General features: G+C 38.9%; 1 protein-coding gene across 3 annotated transcripts in view; it reads left to right on the top strand.

Moving 5' to 3' along the window:
* Positions 1-17,675, top strand: part of itga7 (integrin, alpha 7) — a 33,517-nt gene extending 15,842 nt beyond the window's left edge. For all 3 annotated transcript variants that reach the window (XM_016670301.1, XM_016670304.1, XM_016670308.1), the window contains exons 4-27: positions 1,309-1,436; positions 1,993-2,072; positions 2,192-2,447; positions 3,638-3,769; positions 7,522-7,729; positions 8,363-8,559; positions 8,721-8,809; positions 8,882-9,009; positions 9,222-9,317; positions 9,441-9,502; positions 9,695-9,864; positions 9,998-10,144; positions 10,234-10,349; positions 10,771-10,957; positions 11,047-11,121; positions 11,295-11,374; positions 11,478-11,555; positions 11,863-11,965; positions 12,439-12,636; positions 12,735-12,851; positions 13,024-13,137; positions 13,340-13,438; positions 13,647-13,772; positions 16,021-17,675. In XM_016670301.1, coding sequence (XP_016525787.1) covers positions 1,309-1,436; positions 1,993-2,072; positions 2,192-2,447; positions 3,638-3,769; positions 7,522-7,729; positions 8,363-8,559; positions 8,721-8,809; positions 8,882-9,009; positions 9,222-9,317; positions 9,441-9,502; positions 9,695-9,864; positions 9,998-10,144; positions 10,234-10,349; positions 10,771-10,957; positions 11,047-11,121; positions 11,295-11,374; positions 11,478-11,555; positions 11,863-11,965; positions 12,439-12,636; positions 12,735-12,851; positions 13,024-13,137; positions 13,340-13,438; positions 13,647-13,772; positions 16,021-16,176 — 3,142 coding nt within the window. In that variant the 3' untranslated portion in view covers positions 16,177-17,675. The remainder of the gene's footprint in view (positions 1-1,308; positions 1,437-1,992; positions 2,073-2,191; positions 2,448-3,637; positions 3,770-7,521; positions 7,730-8,362; positions 8,560-8,720; positions 8,810-8,881; positions 9,010-9,221; positions 9,318-9,440; positions 9,503-9,694; positions 9,865-9,997; positions 10,145-10,233; positions 10,350-10,770; positions 10,958-11,046; positions 11,122-11,294; positions 11,375-11,477; positions 11,556-11,862; positions 11,966-12,438; positions 12,637-12,734; positions 12,852-13,023; positions 13,138-13,339; positions 13,439-13,646; positions 13,773-16,020) is intronic.
* The last annotated feature ends 716 nt before the right edge of the window (positions 17,676-18,391 follow it).

The raw sequence follows: 18,391 nt of genomic DNA, 5'->3' as shown, positions 1-18,391 counted from the left end.
ACACCCCAACGCCTGCATCTGCTCATGAATGAGCAAAGAGCAATATCTATCATCTTTACCCTCAGACTTAGAACAGAGCCTACTGGAATGTTGAACTGGATCTTATCAGGTTTTTACTGCCTTCATCGCTTCCCTTTTTAAAAAAAAAAAAAAAAAATGCATTTACATGAGATTAACCCTATCACTACTACTACTGCAGATTTACCACTGATGAATTGTAGCACCCTTGCTAGGCTTATGTCAGATCTAATGTGCTTGATATTGGTTCTTTTTATTCAAATTTAGGATTTTTTTTTCCAGAGATGAGCACAGTTAAATCTCTACACAGGATTCTGTATCAAACTAGAGTCCAGCTGCACTTTAGGTGATACTCATGTCTATGAATCTTCATGGCTGAAGGACCTGTTTTATATAAAGTTCAGAGAACCATCAGATGATAAATTACACCAACAAGTAATTAAATCAGAGAATCTAGGCAACCTAAATCCAAATGAGAAAATGGTTTGGTCTAAACAAATGGTCATCTTTTTAGGTGAATCTTAAATGAAGGATGTGTTTAACTGGCTTTGGCTATTCAAACTATACAAATCAGACAAACAGTACTGTAACTGGAAGCCGGAAGACTTGCAGTAATACAGTTCGTCTCTGGATGAATACAGTTCATCTCTGGATGAATACAGTTCATCTCTAGATGAACTGTAAGATGATTGTAACAAAAATGCACTTAAAAGATTGTATAAACAAATCGAAGGACGCATTTTGATGAACATCACCCACCTTTCCTGATAAGTTGATGCGTACCAGAAAAAGCATTTTTGATACTTAAATATCTATTTTTTATAATTGAGCAAGATTGCTTGACAAAAGATTATCTTTTTTTGCTACATGTTCAGCTCCTTGCCTCTGTCATCTTTTTCTGTCCTCACTTCCATGCATATGCTGTGGCTGATGGTGTTGTAGGGAAATGAAGCTCAATGCTGGGTTTTTAAATAGCATCCTTGCCCGAATCAGCCGTTCCTAATATGGCAGAGTACAAGGACACTAGCCCCAAAATACCAGCCACCCCTCACTGGAAATAAAACTTTTCTGTGCCATAATTGTAATCTGTGCCTGTTGCAAGAAAAGTGCACCAAAATCTCACAGAGCTAATCAAGACTATACAGTATTATGTACTGAATTTTGAGAGTTTCACTTGAGCTCCAGATGGCTGTAGGAATAGCCTTTAAAATCTGTGGTTTTGAATATACATTACCTTGTTTGTTGAAGAAAAAGCTATTAAAAAGGGTAAAATTCGTCTTTTTTTGTTAGGATCTTGGTGGGAGCGCCACAGGCAGCAGGGCGGGGTCCGCTGACGGGAAGTCGGCCTGGAGCCCTTTTCCGTTGTCCGATCACGCCGGAGGAGTACGACTGTGAGAGGGTCAATATCGATGGAGAAGGTGAGTTTATGCTCAGCCTGTAAAATTCAACCAGTAATTAACTAGGTGATCTACAAGTAGCTTAATTACTATTTAAGTGTTTTAATTGCTAAATGTGTTCTGTGTTCTATCATTTGTAACATCAAGAAAAATAAAATTTTGAGATAGTAGCAACACGTGAAAACATTTTATTCTCGACAGTCGTCAAACGTGACGGTCCTAATGCTTTTAATCCATTTATTGAGTTGGGATGGTTTCTTGAAAGCTAGAGTGCTTCAGAAACAATAAACATGGTGACTCAACATGTCCTCTACAGAAAAAGGTCTAAAAAGCAGAGCTGCAGTAAACAGGTGCAGTCTTTGGGTGCAATAAATACATTACAGCATTTCTGTTATTATTATTTGTTCCTTTCATTGATCATATGGGAAATATACTACACTACACTGCCCTGCAATTATCTTTGGTATTGCTCTGTTTCTTTCATTTGAATACTCTTTTAGAAGATCCTTACATAATCATTCTGCTCATTATCATCGTCATCATTGACACTGATGCTTCATTTTCTGTTTTTACGCAGTAAGTCTTGACAGAGAAAGCAAAGACAATCAGTGGTTGGGAGTTTCGGTAAAAAGTCAAGGAATTGGAGGCAAGGTAGTGGTAAGTATTATTTGAAACATCCATCAGTGCAGAAAGGTGTCTTGTAATTGGGCGAAAGCATGTTGTTTTATCTGAGCCAGACTGAAGGAATAAATGTCATAAATTCTGTTTCTCACAAGACCTGTGCTCACCTGTATGAGCTAAGACAACGAGTCAAGCAACCTTCGGAAACTCGGGATCCCATCGGACGCTGCTACGTCCTGAGCGATGACCTGACGAGGCGGGACGACTTGGACGGAGGGGAGTGGAAGTTCTGTGAGGGTCGACCGCAGGGACACGAGCAGTTTGGTTTCTGTCAGCAGGGCCTGTCTGTCAGTTTCACTCCAGACAGAAACTTTATCCTGTTTGGAGCTCCAGGAACCTACAACTGGAAAGGTAATGTGCCAGTGCAGCATTTATATATATTTTAGATTTTACAAAACATATCAAAGTTTAAGAAAGCATCATTGCAACATTCAGAAAGTGTGAGAAAGTGGGGTAAAAATCTTTATTGTAATCTAAGAAAGAAAGGCAGTCAATGGAAATATTATTAATATATTACTGACTGCAGGACAGAGCTCATGACTATAGGCCAATCTACTGATTGAACACAAACAGTGACAGATACTAAATCAAATTAAGCTCCTTGATTTATCTAATGCAATTATTACTTGATGGATTAGTTTCAGTCAGAGGTAAAGATGTAACAGACAGTGTTTTCTTATTGCAACTCCTTTATGCATTTTCACATATAAATTCCACTGAGCTCAACTTAGTTTATTTTTGTGATGCAAATTTACAACAAAACACCAAATTTGTATCCAGAAACTTGTTGTCAGAGCACATTCTTTGCTAAAAAGTTTAATATTTGTTTGCAGAAAGATGAATAAGCTAGAACTGAAAATAATAAAAAATACTTGTAAATATTAACCTTTTAAATGTTCACATTTTAAATTTGACTGCGTTCATCCTTTTTTTTTTTACTGATAATTGGCATAGAAATAGAAGGTATTGTTCAGCCAGCTGAAACTAATACTTTCAACAAAAAAAGTTAATTTAAAATAAGTGCTTTTTTCTCAGTTCTGCACTAAAATGTGATTTTACAATTATTAAGTATAGTAGAAAAGCTAACAATTAGCTCTATGTCACTGTGTATTTACCAATGCTTGACTCAAGAACAACAGGGTGCAGGCATTTGAAAATTCATAATGTTACCCTATAGGAGCTCAAAGCATAAAATCATAAAATAAGAGAAGTACATTTTTGTTTAGGTTAATTGGCTTCAGCCAAATATGACAAAAATTTGGGTGAAATTGTACCAGTTTGAGTAAAACGTCAGTGATTGGTGCATCAGTATTGCACCATGTTAAAGTTTATTAGACAAGAATGAAGCTGTGGCAGAAAAGTAATTGAAAAGTACATTTCTAAAACAAAGTAGATTCTTAACAAACTTAGATTTAGAGTAAAACGTTCCAAGAAAAGAAAAAAAAAACAGAAATTGAAATGTTTTGTGCTTTCTGCTTTATCATCACTGTAGAAAATGTTTTCTTGTTGCCCTGCTGTGCCTTCACCTGTTTCCTTTCCAGGCGAACTGCGAGTCGAGCTCCTGAACCAGACTGTTCTTGAACTCGGTTTCTATGACGACGGCCCGTACGAGGTGGCAGATTACAATGAGCTCAATGCGCTGCTCATCCCCTTGCCCTACCACAGTTACCTGGGTAGGACTCGCCCTCTACGCTCACTGCTGCCCGAGCACAGGAGAGAAAGAGAGGGCCGTGGGAGGCTTACGTCCAGGCTCAGACTGTAACCTGACTAAACACAGGAACAGTAGCAAGACCTCAACCGCCCCTGACTGGAAGAGGGTAGACGTGTTTTAGTGTCACTCCCATTCCCTGGGGATTATTTCTGGCTGAGCCCGTGACTCATAAAACCCAAAATATGACTCAATATCTTTGTGTAAGCCCTTTCTCACAGTGGGTGGACATGTTAAAAACGCCTGCAGCCAACAGTGGCCTGAGATGAATTCTTCTGATGCCAGTGATTACTGGTTTTCTTATGGAAACAAGGGAAAACATTGTATGGTCCAGCTTCAGTGAGATGGTGCTGCCCTCATTCCATGTGCCACCCTCTTTGAGAAGCTGGAAGGGAGAAAATTTGTCACATTTTTTGTGGATGGGATGCAGTCTGAGCCCAAAACGTCACCTTTCCAACATGAACCCCGTGGTTCTGCAGGCGAAAGTGCTGCTGCGCCACAAAAACAAAGCATCAATCAACCACAGCTTGTCTCACCTGCACTCCCTCTTCTCCTTTTTTTCCTCCCTCACCATTTCACCGCCCCACCACTCCCCTCCCACACTTGTCCTTCCTGCCTTTCTTCTCCCATTTTTTGGGCCACATAGGGCTTTTGTTCATGGCTAGCGCCGCTGAAGATGTACTGCTGTACAAAACTCTGGAGCCTTCCACACCGTTTGAGGACGTAGCTCATAATAGCTACTTAGGTTTGTAGGCGTGGAGTGCTGTTGTTTGGATCCGGTTGGACTCTTAGTTGATGTAGTCTGTGTTCTGTCTCTGTCTTTGACTTTATCATTTGTCCTCAGATGTAGATTTTTACTCTGTAGTCTTTGTACCATCATAAGAGAAAGCCATCTAAAGCTTTCTTTTTCTCTGAACTCTGATAACTTAATTTGACTTAATTTGATATTTTTTTTTACATTAATTTCAGTCGGCATTCCCAACTTCCTGTTTTTGAGCCAAGAAGATGGTTGTCTCTCTCTGTGTTTATTAGCACGAGGGTGTTTTGTCTGTCTTGTCCAACATCATTAGTGTATTTAGACCATTTGTCAGTGTTTGCTTTGGTGAAGCTTTCCAGAGCATCTTGGTGGTGGGTTTTCTGTTGATTGTTGGAGTTTCACTTAACAAAACTGTGTTAGAATTTAACTAACAACCCAAGTAAGCATTGTTGAACAGATGTGTTTCTAACTACACTCTAACTATAGTGTAACAATAGTTATACTATTTTTCACAAAACTGAAAAAAACTTAAATGTAGTTTTCTTTTGTATTTTATGTGATAGACCAACACAAAGAAGTGCATAAAAAAGACAATGTTATTTATTTTTTTATTATAATTTTTTTTTCCATTTGTATTAAGACCCTTTTACTCTCATTACCCAGAATATTATCAATTGAACCTATGTCTGAAATCATCTAATCAAGAGACTCAGATTGGGTGTAATTTAATCTCAGCATTAATCCAACTGTGAAAGTCTCCGTGGTTTTCTGAAGAATAAGTGAACAAAAAAACTTCACAAAGACAAAGAAACACCACAGGCAGGTTAAGGATACAGTTTTGAAGAAGCAAGATTAGGTTTAATTTATCTCAGCTTTAAACATCTCATTGTGCACATCTCGTCCAAAAAAAAAGAAGTTTTTCTTCCATTTCACATTTGTGCACAACTTTGTAGTCTGTCATATAAAATAAATAAAGCAAAACCTCATAAAAGTTTCTATTTGTAAAGTGGAAAAATGTTGAAAAGTTCAGTTGGTAAAATATCGACTGTTTTATTTCATAAAAAGTTGCTATATTTTGAAGGATCTAGAGGACGTCTGACCAGATAAGAAAACACGTTTTTGTACTGGGTGGCCCGTAGGTTAAAAAAAAGAGAATGTACATAAATATTACGATGGTTTTTGGGCAAAAGTCATTTATTTATTGGTTAGCCAATCTTAGTACATTTCAAGGACATATTAATGTTATGGTGGAGCTACATGAAATCTCTAGGCATTAAAGATTCAGTGGCTTTTGTTGAGCTTCAGAAACAACATTTGGAAGGACGTCTCTGTCAGGCATATTAAAACTGTCTGTTGTCAAAGACACCAGTCACCAGTTTATATTTATTGTCTATTTTCAGTTATTATTCTTGACTGTGTGGATCCACTATAAATCTCTCTCTATTCACATTCCTCTGAGCCTGGATACCCTCGCAAAGTTGAGCTGTCTCCTTGACAACACTAATTCCCTCCTGACCTTTTAGCCCTCGTTTATCACTCACATGCTGCTATTGATCCTGCAACCAAATGACATGACACACCTATGCATGCGTGCTAACATTTCAATCATTGCTCTTAAATATCACAGGATTTATGAATTTTATCACAATGTGGTCACAGCTGACTAACAAATTATCCTTTCAAATTGGTGTCTTTCTGAATAATGGCAGGCATCCTTTGTGAAAGCCTCAAGGCCAAACCATATGTTACCCACAGGATGTAGAAAAGCACAAAAAGCAGTTTTATAATACAGTTTTAGTACTAGTCTGGTTTGAAGTATTATCTCTTTGGGTATTTGCATTTATTGTCAATTTTATGCAGATGACTTGGTTTACGATTTAAGGCCAAATTATTTCAGATCACTTCATTTGTTTTCTTTTTTTACCAATAAATACCATTAATTACAGGAAGATTAAACAAATAAAAAAAATTTTTTTCTCAAAATTGGACATTTTCTAAAAAAGAATGTATGATTATTGCCTAATATTAAAAGCAACATTTACATAAGTTACAATATATATAATCAAAAATATTAAGCATATTTTATTATTCTGAGGTGAAAGTGTAACAACCATACAGTTACCGTAGTGGTAAACCATTTTCTCTGCTTTTTGCTCCACAGTTAGTTTTGCAGTGTTAAGCTTGCTGGTAGCATGCATGTTAAGAGTCACCATGTGCAGAAAAAGTATCACCCAGCCTCCATTTATTGGTTTTAGAGGAGCTGCAATGTTAAATTCCACACCTGCCACCCTGGAGCTGCTCTCGTTTTGTGTCCTTCTTGCCTCCTTTTGCATGTTTACTCAGAGCTAACAAATGTCCTTTGTGTTGTCATGGATTAACCCCTCCGTATGAACCCTCTGCCTGCTTTTCACACTGAAAAATGTATTTGTATAAAAGACTTTAAATGATTTGTAATTTGTTTTACATCTTGATAAGAAAATGCTAACACAATATTTTCGTGAGGTAAATACACACTTTATATTCAAGTGTCTTTTCACATTCCTGCACACGTCAGGTTGCAGAGAGCACACATAAAGACGGAGCGGATGCATTTGATCATAAATCAGGTTAATGTGCTTTCACTTTATTTACACACTGGCCCAGCCAGAGGCATGAGCTGCAGCGTCACCAGTCTCATCAGACCAGAACCAAACATCTCTTTCTGTTACTGTCACAATTAGCCCTTTTGCTTTTACCGTTAGACACAAACACAATCCACAACATTTACACTCATCATGACTCTGTCATAAAATCAATAGTCACTTAAGCCACACATTTCATTAGATAGAAGACAAGCAGATCATTGCACATACTGAAGAGCCGCCACTAAACCTCACAGCCAATACTAATGTCTGAACCCAAATCCGTTACTCCCCAACCCCCTTTTCTTCATCTTATGCTTCTTTCTCCTCTTACACCAGGGTTTTCTGTAGACTCAGCTAAGGGTATAATGAATCTCAAAGAGCTGACCTTTGTGGCCGGCGCACCACGTGCCAATCACACAGGGGCTGTGGTGCTGCTCAGGATGGACAACGTGCACCGACTGGTGCCACAGCACATCTTCTGGGGGGAGGAGCTGGCTTCCTCGTTTGGATATTCGGTGGCCACCACAGATCTTAACAAGGATGGGTGAGGAAAAGCCAATTCATAATTCATTGTGAAATTTTATGAGAGATCTGGTGGCCATTTGGCTTACTGTCAATTCCCACGAGGGGTCGCCGCACATTTTTTGGCCAGTACGGGGCTGTTGTCTTTGAATCAAAAGAACATAATAAAAACATTTTTTGTCCCTGTTGGTTGGTTTTTCTTGGAAGACGTTGGGGAAATCCAATGAAGCAAGAATAATCAAATTCAACGCCCCTCATGGAAATGGACAAAAGGGAAAAGCTGAAAGGCTGCTATAGAAAAACAGCTAAAACGCCAATGGTTAATACATTTGCTATTGCCACTACAGCAGCAGATGAGATTTGACTCAGGGACAAATTGAGGAAGAGGTCAGGCTAAGAAGTAGCTGAAATGTTTGTAGATGGACGTTTCCTGTAGGGTTTGTGTGTGTGAGTTTAATAGTTCTTTTAATTTTAAAAAGAAATATGTATAAATATAAAAAAAATACAAAAGACTTCTTCAAAGTGAGCATCAAGAAAGTCTGCTTTCTGAGATATAACCGCATAAATCAAATTTGTTCAAAGATGAGGAGAGTGGTCTATAAACCTTCAAGCTCTAAATATTATTATGTGAAATTCTGTCTATTTCTGTTTCCAGGTGGACAGATGTGATTGTTGGAGCTCCCAACTTTTTTGACCGCAAAGCAGAGATTGGTGGAGCTGTTTATGTTTATCTAAACCCGCTCGGTCACTGGGACGATCAGGCCAGACCGATCCGCCTCAACGGGACGTACGACTCCATGTTTGGGATGACAGTCAGTAGCATCGGGGATCTGGATCAGGACGGATACGGAGGTGTGAGCAACGTTGAGTTTTTGTTTACAGAGCTTATGGCTAAATCATGAATCTTAATCAGAAACTCCATGTATTAATAACAAAAAGGTTGTTTTTGAATTATATGATTTTGAGACTGAGGAGACGAAAGTGGTAAAAATAAGTTTGTTTGATATTTGCAGATATTGCTGTGGGAGCTCCATTTGATGGAGATGGGAAGGTTTTTATCTACAGAGGCTCCGATGCTGGGATTGAAACTAAACCTGCTCAGGTCAGTTTCAGAAGGAAACCTAATAAGTTTGCATGTAATGTAATGTAATAAATGTAATCTGTATCACATCAGGTTCTGGATGGCCATGACTTTGATGTGACACGTTTCGGATACTCCATCTCAGGGGGCCTGGATATCGACGACAACCATTATCCAGATGTGGTTGTTGGTTCTCTTAATGACTCGGTGGTTCTCTTCAGGTAAGAAAAAACACCGGCAAACATCACTTTCACAAAGTCATTTTTCTCAGTAAACCTCTACACAGAAAGTCATAGGTCTAATCCCTAGTTAATGTTTCATAATTGTAATCAGTATGTAGAAAATACTGCAAACAAGTAGACAATAAGGACATCTAAATGGATGATTTAGTTTCCCTTAATGCATCATAACGTGCTGTCTCTGTGTCCTCAAGGTCTTGTCCGGTCATTCATGTGGTCAGAGAAGTATCAATTGACCCTCAAAATATTGATCTGGAACAAAAGAACTGCAAGGGAAGAGATGGCGTCTGGTATGAACAGATAATGTGAAAACCCTCTAACACGACTCAGTCCTAAACTAAAGGATTTGTTGCTTTAGAAAAAGTGTCTGTCAATATCTAACTGGGTTTTACGTTTCTCCAACTTCCTTTTAGTGTTGAGGTTAAGGCCTGTTTTATGTTCACAGCACACCCTCATCATTACTCACCACACATTAGTAAGTCAAACTAAAGTTTTCAGCTTTTATGTTGTTTAATGCACCTTCTTCACAACAGAAATTGTATCATGTACCAAGAGATTTTACACTGACATTAGAAACTTCTCATTTGAAATATAACTACATTCAGATGAAATGCAGATATGCTTTAATTTGTTTAATTTTGATTCATTTCTTTTTGCTCTCTTCAAGCCCTGGTGGTGCAGTTTGAAGCAGACACAGAGCGCAGAAAGCTGGGCCTCCCTCACCGTGTGAGCTTCCTGGGGCGCAGCTCGCTGGAGCCTGAATACACCCAAACAGAAGAAGTGGAGCTGCATCGGCAGCGCGAGACTCACTGTGCGACCGCCGACTTTCAGCTGCACGTCAGTTACTAAGTGTAACCATTTCTGAGTTTATGCTGCCTTTTGCCACCTATGTTTTTTTTTTTGTTTTTTTTTTTTCCGGCTAAACATTCCTCGGCTTAACATTCCTAAGGTTTTGCTTCCTGTCCTGCAGGAAAACATCCGTGACAAACTGCGTCCCATTTCATTAGCGATAACCCACAGCATCAAGCCTGTGCCGCCACGCAGAAACTCTGCCAAGAGGCCGCAGAAACTACCACCTGTGCTGAATATCTCTCCGTCTAAAACGCTAAATTCTGAGGTTTGTAGCAAAAGTAAGGGCAGTTGATCTTTTAATTGAAGCCCTTGAACTAGATGTTGCTTCTGCTTTTCTTTGAATAAACTCTGAAGGTGAACTTCCTGCGAGAAGGATGCGGCAGCGACAAAATCTGTCAGAGCAATCTGAAGCTGAGCTACCAGTTTGGAACAACGCACCTTAACTCTGACTTCTTCACTCCTCTGCCAAGGTTAGTGCAGTCTCTGGTTAATACTTGAGTTTGATGGTGTCTTTCACTGATAATACACTGCAAAAACACAAAATATTACCAAGTATTTATGTCTAAATTACTGTAACTCTTCAGCAAGAGGAGCTTGTTAATTAATGTTAAAAATCCCTTAATATTGGCACACTGATTGAGAAGGCGTGGTTGAACAAATAACTAGCGGCAGAATCATGTACTACGAAAACTGCGCATGCAGCAGCGTCATTCTGGAAACTTTTGGGTACCCCCTCGTATTTGCTGCAAACCAGTAGGTTTAGTTTAGAAAGATTGTGCGCATATATATATATATATATATATATATATATATTTTTTTTTTCTTTCTTTCTTTATTGCAAAATGTTTGCTTTTCAACCAACTGACCCACTCTTGTCTTGCCTTCGTGCAGAGATAATGATGGCGTTCAGGTGTTTTCTCTGTCTGATCAGCGACTGGTGGTGCTGGAGATCACAGTCACCAACATGCCTTCAGACCCTCTGAACCCCGAGGAGGACGGCGACGACGCTCATGCCTCCCAGCTGTTCATCACACTTCCAGACACGTTACCGTACGCCGGCTCCAGGGTCCCTCCGCAGGTACGCCTTAAATTAAGGAGTTGAAGGAATCCCTGTGTGAATCAGTGTGTTTGTTATGAAGGTATGTGTTTGATGTCCCCTAACTGCAGATGATATGTCAAGCGAATCAGAATGGATCCCAGGTTGAATGTGATCTGGGAAATCCTGTCAAGCGAAATGCGAAGGTAGAAAATTGTTTCTTTTATCTCGTCTTGTGAATGTGTTGCTTCTTAGAAGCACTTTTAGAAGAAATCTGGCGCAATGCAGTGTACGGTAAATGTATTATGACCACTATAGAAGCTCAAACCAGACTGAAACCTCTTGTCTGTTTTACAATTATATTTACACTTCATTTCAGCTAAAATTCACCATCAACCTGAGTACATCAAATATTACAACTGAGACCACTGAGCTCACTGCAGATCTCCAACTGGCAACGTACGTCCCAATTACCCCATCTGTAACAACCAGTCTTTAACGCATGAACACTTTCATCTGTTTATCAAGTTTTTATTGTGACTTGTTGGTGTTTTCTCTCCAGGATCAGTGAACAGCTTAATCTGGATCCTGTCACTGCTTTTGCTAAAGTTGTGATAGAGCTCCCCCTGTCTGTGAATGGGTGAGTAAACAGTTATCCACAAATAAGTCTTATTGGTCTTGATGGACAAAATTGAATGTAAATATTGCATTCTGTTTACAAATGGATATCTTTTAAAGACAGTTGAAACGGATTTTACTCAGAGATATTGGAGTAAATGTTGCACAACATACTTTTCAGACTTTCATTTGAAAAAAAAGAAAAGATTGAAAAATACAGTGAAGTTTTCGGTTGTAACATGAGAAAATGATCCAGACGTAAGAAGAAAAGCCTCCAAGCTGAAGTGTTGATGTGATTGTGTTTAGTTTTTTTTTTTTTTTTCTTTCAGACTGGCTCGTCCTCATCAGCTGTTCTTCAGCGGGACCGTAAAGGGGGAGAGTGCCATGACCAGCCTGGAGGACATCGGCAACCCTGTAGATTTAGAATTTGTGGTGAGTTTATGCCTGTCTAGGCTGACTGTGTACACTGCAAAAACACAAGACCTTGCCAAGTACTTTTGGTCTAGTGTGCAAATATCTGACTACACTTGAAATATGACAAGACTAACTCTTCAGCAAGACGGCTTATTTTATGTCAGTAATTCCCAGATTTGTTTTAGAAGTACTGGCAGATTTTTTCACTTATAATATTGGAAACAAAAAATTGTTTTAGGGGACAAAAATCTGCCAGTGGAAATAGTACTTTTTAAATTTAATATTTTGCTGGAAAGTTACTTGTAAGTTAGGTTTGTCTTAGTTAGATGTAGATATTTGCAGTAGAAACTGGCCAAAATGTCTGGTAAGATTTTGTTTAGTGTATCTTATCAAAGAATAATATTCTGTGATTACTACAATTTAATTACTCAGTTTAACTAACACTGGAGAGACTTTTAAGCAAAAATATAAAACAACAGCTGTTTTCTCAGCTCTCCAATCCTGGAAAAGCGCTCCAGAAACTTGGCTCCGCCTTCCTCAACATCATGTGGCCTGTCGAGCTGCCCAATGGAAAGTGGCTGCTGTATCCCGCAAGCCTGAGGTTCGAGGGCCAACCAGACACTCGCTGCAGTCCTGCTGAGGCTGTGAATCCTCTAAATCTGCAGAGCTCATCAGCTGCTAATCAGGTGGTAGGTGGAACTGGAGTTAGGGTCACTCAGCTGTTCTCCAACCTCCACTTACATCCAAAATTACATGCTTAAAAGATAATTTACGGGACTGTTTACAGGTGGGTAGAAGTCGCCGTTCACACCCAGAGGAGGAAGATCAAGTGTTGACAAAAGGCAGCGATGTCGGCACCACGCCAGCAGTGGCAGCTTCAGAGAGACGCAAGTCACTTAAACTGGTAGGAGGGACAAGAAATATGGGAAAAAAAATAACTAACTTTAGTTAATTGTTACAAATGATCTCAGGAAACTGAAGATAGATACATTTGATTTGTTGAGATTATGACACAAAGGATGTTTCTTTCATGGATAACCCACTGCAAAATGCTCAGATGTCCTCTTGCTCCTCAGGATTGCCTGCTGGGGTCAGCGCGCTGTGTGCTGTTCCAGTGTCCACTCCACAGCTTTACTGGTCAGGCTGTCCTCAAGATCCATGCCAGGCTGTGGAAGAGCAGTTTCATAGAGGTAAAACAAACAAATAAACAAAAAACATCATGTCTCATGTAAATGTCTTTAAAGGTAAGAATTGAAGATTAGCTGGAACTCATTTTCATTTTGAAAATGTTGTGATGGGTTGAGATGGAAACTGCAACCTAAACATACCAACATTTGAACAATAGAAATCACTTTTAGGGTTAAAGCTTGATTTTTTTTTTCTGTCTCTCAGGACTTTCCAACAGTTAGTGCTCTGGAGCTACTGATCAGAGCTAACATCTCTGTGAAGTCCAGCATCAAACATCTGGTCCTCAGAGACGCATCTGTACAGGTACTGAGCTCACCTCAGGAAAAATAAACACTAAATTATTACAATATATTTAAAAACATTGAAAAACAGAAGTCCTGCACATGTAGGGTCACTGAGCCAGTGACCGAGAAGATTTTCATGTCAGATGTTGTTAACACAGAATACATTACGTGGAAAAATGTATGTTGCATTTTGTAAATTCTACAATTAACTCTCTCTTTCTCACCAGATCCCAGTAATGATCTACCCGGAGCTTGATCTTGCAGAACAGTACATGATTCCCTGGTGGATCATCCTGATAGCCATCCTGGCAGGCATCCTGCTGCTGACTCTCCTTGTCTGCATATTATGGAAGGTAACTCACAGGACATCTTGGTGTTGTGCTGTTTGAGCAGTGGTGTAGACTTCTTCATACTGTAGATGTAAACTTTATGTGTATCTGTTTTAGATAAGGGTCAACTCTCTAAATTAGAAAATTATTGAAAAGATTTCGTGGCTTACTTTTTGCTGGATGGTACTATGGAAAGTTTAGTGGAAGGAAAATGTGTGTCAGAGAAAAACTGTATGATTTACAAGGACAAGCTTTGAGAAGATGAGAGGAAAACTCATTCAGGAATTGTTGGAGATTTACGTGGTGTGGATTGGAGCTGGACTCGGAGCTGCAGGAGACGCCATACACAGATGTTTCAAAGACATTACCTACATCTATCGCTTTACTTGTACTAAGCCTCTTCTGAACCACAGTGAAATTTTAAGTGAAATTTCAATTCATTGAGATGCATCTGTAAATAATTGTTAAATATTAAATTGAGATAAAAATAAGCATATTTTCAGGACCTAAGTGAAGAAAACATTTGGTACTTAAATATGCTCTCAAATAGTGTCTGTAGCTAAAATGTTCATCAAGGCTTTCTAGAGATCAACATCCAACTCAGAGGTTTCTAAATGTGTAAATTATCCCATCACTTAACTTTCAGTCATGGGATAATTTAAACATTTAGCGTTCAGCAATTTCTCTGCACTCAATCTGTTTATTTCTGACCTTTCTTTTATCTTCCAGTCATATCTTTCCAGTCGTCTCTCAATCATACTTTCCCCCTTTTCTGCCTATATTTCTTCTACGTTTTCCCATTCCTGTTTTTTTTTTTCCTTTTATGGATCATTCTGTTTTTGAACCTGTCACTTTTGTCTTTGTTTCTCCACTCCCCTCTCTGTTATGATCTGATGCCTCAGTGCGGCTTCTTCAAGCGCAGCGAGCGGCGCCCGCACTATGAGACGGAGTACTACCGCGCCCATTTGGGGGTGCAGCCCTCGGAGGCGGAGAAGCAGGCATTAGAGCTATAATATCAAACCTATTTCCATCTGGCCTGCTCTCCCCTCCTCCTCTCTCTCCAAGCGGTAAAACTCCTCATGCACAATTATTCTGCTGCTCAGCCCACAGGAAGGATGGTGTTGTACGTCATAGCATGAAACACAGATGAGTGCTGCTCTATTGGCCCTATGGGGGCTGTGCAAAGTCTAAACAGCAGGGCTGAAAATAATTGTGTCCTGCTATTTTCTAATATTCCGATTTTTATTTTTAACCTTCTGATGCAACGTTTCTTGTGTTTCAACGTGTGATTACGCTACTGGAGTAAAAAAATATATATATTTAAAGACTTTTTACACTTCTTTACATGTTCCAATAATTACTGAGTCTGTATGCAAGTTATTCCACAAAGCTTTAGATAGTGTCCTAATTCTTACCTTTAAAAGGTATTAGGTAATGCACAGCCTGGTAACAAATCCTCTATATTTGCAATGCAATGAAAAAGAAAACAACTTAAAAAATTACATTTCTCTCAATCGAATTAAGTACATCCAAGTAAAAACATTAAGTTCACTAAAGTTATCATGCGAAACAAATGTAAATAAAGTAAATTTGGCAAATCTAAGTCAGCTACATGTAGCAAATTAAAAAAAAAATTAGGTTGGCGCTCCATTCTCTTTTTTTCAGTCTCCGGTGTCTTCAAGACCGGATACACTTGTTAGATCAATCATCAGTTCCACAGGATGATGATTATTAGCATGTGAAACGCTCCCGTTATTGAGGATCTCGTCTTAATTAGTGCTTGTTGAACACCATCCAGCCGCCTGTGCTTCAGGGCTTTGAGCTGCCTGCTGTGCTGTGTGTGGTGCCGCTTACTGTTTATTGACCTGCACCTGTTCATTCTGGCATCACTCTGTGAAGATGACTCATTTTCTGACATAAACACTTGTGCAACATTTTTTTTTTGTAACCATGTTTGGTTTGCATCCCATGATGCGCTGTAACTAACTGCCAGGATGAACTTGACATAAAATCGCTGGGTGTTTTTATTCGGATATTTTAATAGGACGGATGTTTGTTTAGTGGACTTTAAGCCACAAGCGTGTATAAATTTGGCATCAAAGAGCATGACAATGTGCTTTATGGTGTGTGCTTTTTTGACTGCAGGTAATCAGAGCATCATCTAAGTAATCTTAAAGGATTAGATGATTAATTGTTTTTCCCTTTTATTCTGTGATCTCTTTCTGTCTCCTCCTCAACTTCTCTGGACTCGCTCCCCTTCCCGTGTGGACAGTGTGGCTTCTTCCGACGTGCCCACTACAAAGACAAACTTCCTCAGTACCACGCGGTGAAGATTCCTCGCGAGCTCCGGCCGCAGTTCCAAACGGAGAAGTCTGGAAGCATCCATAAAAAGGAATGGGCCACGCACTGGAGTGACGGGACCTTGTAACTTTTAAAGCACTGGATTTGAATCGGCGTGTGTGGTACTCATTCTGTCTTTGCTTTGTAACTAACTGACTCAAAAAGGAAAAGAAAAAAAAAAGAAAAGAAGCGCGCCAAGACTGAGATCTTGAGATTTTGGTGCATGTCAGAACATGCAAATTGGTGGCCTCTGAGCAGATATGTATCCTCCAAACTGCAGCTCATTAACATCTTGGCCTCAGATATTCTGTTTACACTGTGTGTCCACAGTGTTTCACAGTTTGACAGCGAGCACTGAAGCCTCACAACCAGATTAGAACAAGCCTAGCGGCTCAGTATGTTTCCCGGCCTACACAAGGGAGCGTTGACGCTTCGCCGTCTGCCAGTGATTTTGACTGGCAGCTCAAAGGAGGACTGGAAAAATCAAAGACCTGCATGAATGCACAGACATGGAGGACAACATTAGACGAGCAGATTGATGCAGAAGCCATGTGACAAAGACTACTTTTTGCCTTAACTACTGGGACTAATGATGAATATGGGCAAAGAAAAAACAGCTTTTTAACAACATGTGTGGAAAATATTATTTTTTTGTTAGTAACAATGAAAGGAATGCATTTTTTTTTCATGGATACTTGAACATGTATTTAATACAAGTGCATCCCAATAAATTAAAGTAACATCAAAAGGTTAATTTATTTCAGTACCAGTTCAAAAAGTGAAACTTATTTATAACATATTAATTACTTCAGTTTAATTTGATGGCTTAGAACTATGAAAAATGTTTTAAATTTCCTACTTTGTGTTTCACTTTTCAAATTTAGTTACGGAAATAAACTTCTTGATGATATTTTAATTTCAGATGCACCTGTATGCTCACTTTTTTTGCTGTCACGTGATTTAAGAGGAAACCCATGTGTTAGTGTTATTTCTTTCTTTCTTTTTTTTTTTTAGTTAAATCTGCTGAACATCTCTGGTCTGCTGCCTGGGTTACCTTGAATTTCCAATGAAATACTATGGAGGGAATGAATTGCTGGGGTTTGTGGTAATGTTGTTGCATGGAAATCAAATGTGTCAGACAGCTAATCAATATTTAACCCAGAATTTCTTTTTCAACAATTTCCTGCTGATAATAAAGAAATGTAATGGTCATTATGCACAAGACAGAATATCTACAACAGGTTTTCAGGTAAATATTATTTTTTTCATCAATTGTATTTTTCACCAGGCATTTTAAGAGCCGTGCAGCAAATAAAGTCGTTTTTTTTAACTATACAATCTCACGTCGCTACTCGTATAAATTCACGTGAACCGGTATAATAATTTAAGCATCGACTGGTCTGATTTCAAACACGTGCCTTGTAGTAAAAGTGGCAGATGGAGATCTACTCATTACAAAGACAAGGCTACTGCTAATTAGATGATGCTGCCCTCAGACATCTGTTGGTACCGGTGGATGATTACAACCTCCTTCAGACACTGAGCAACACAAAGAGGGGATTTCCTGGTTTTGTAAAACAACAACAAATAAAGAGCAAAGTTTTTTTTTCGTTTGTTTCATTGGAGTCGGCTGTGAAGCACGAGGAGACAGCTTGGATTTTTAGGTATTGCTGGACAATCGTTTGTTTTCTGCATGAGGGTCCTGTTGCTGTTCTGACGTCTCCAACTCTAGTTATTTTTGTTGCCATTTGTTTTATTTATTTTTGTTTGACTGTATGATGTCGACATTGTAAATAAAAGACAAGTAGGTTCAGACATTTGTTGTTGTTAGACTTTTTTCATCCAGCAGCAGACAAGGAGACTTGAATTTAAAAAGGTTGCAGTTCACTAACACAACACAAGGTGGCGGCAAAACAGTGAAACCGACACCAACCAGAATGCACACAAAATACACACAAAGACTAAAAATAGATTCAGTGCAACATTTTTGATGAAATACGACGCAAGTTGACAGTTGACAGTGCATGTCAAAAATAAAAACCAGACAATGAAGTCAAAGGAATTGCCTGTAAGCCAGTTGATTGTGTCAAAGCAGAAATCTGGAGAAGGATACAAAAAAACAGAAAATGGCAGCATTGAAAATTTAATTTATTGGTTTATTTTCAATTTGATACGTGTAAGTTTATACTTTTTGCTTTTAGGTGCATAAGGAGACATATTGTACAAAATTTTAAATACAAAACTGTGCCAATTATGAGTACAAACCTGGTTCTTCTATGTAAAACAAATTCTGCCACAAATTA

This window comes from Poecilia formosa, unplaced genomic scaffold (assembly GCF_000485575.1).
Source record: "Poecilia formosa unplaced genomic scaffold, Poecilia_formosa-5.1.2 Scaffold2, whole genome shotgun sequence".
Taxonomy (NCBI): domain Eukaryota; kingdom Metazoa; phylum Chordata; class Actinopteri; order Cyprinodontiformes; family Poeciliidae; genus Poecilia; species Poecilia formosa.
Note: the sequence above shows the minus strand (reverse complement) of the source record. Positions and strands in the feature narration are given on the sequence as shown.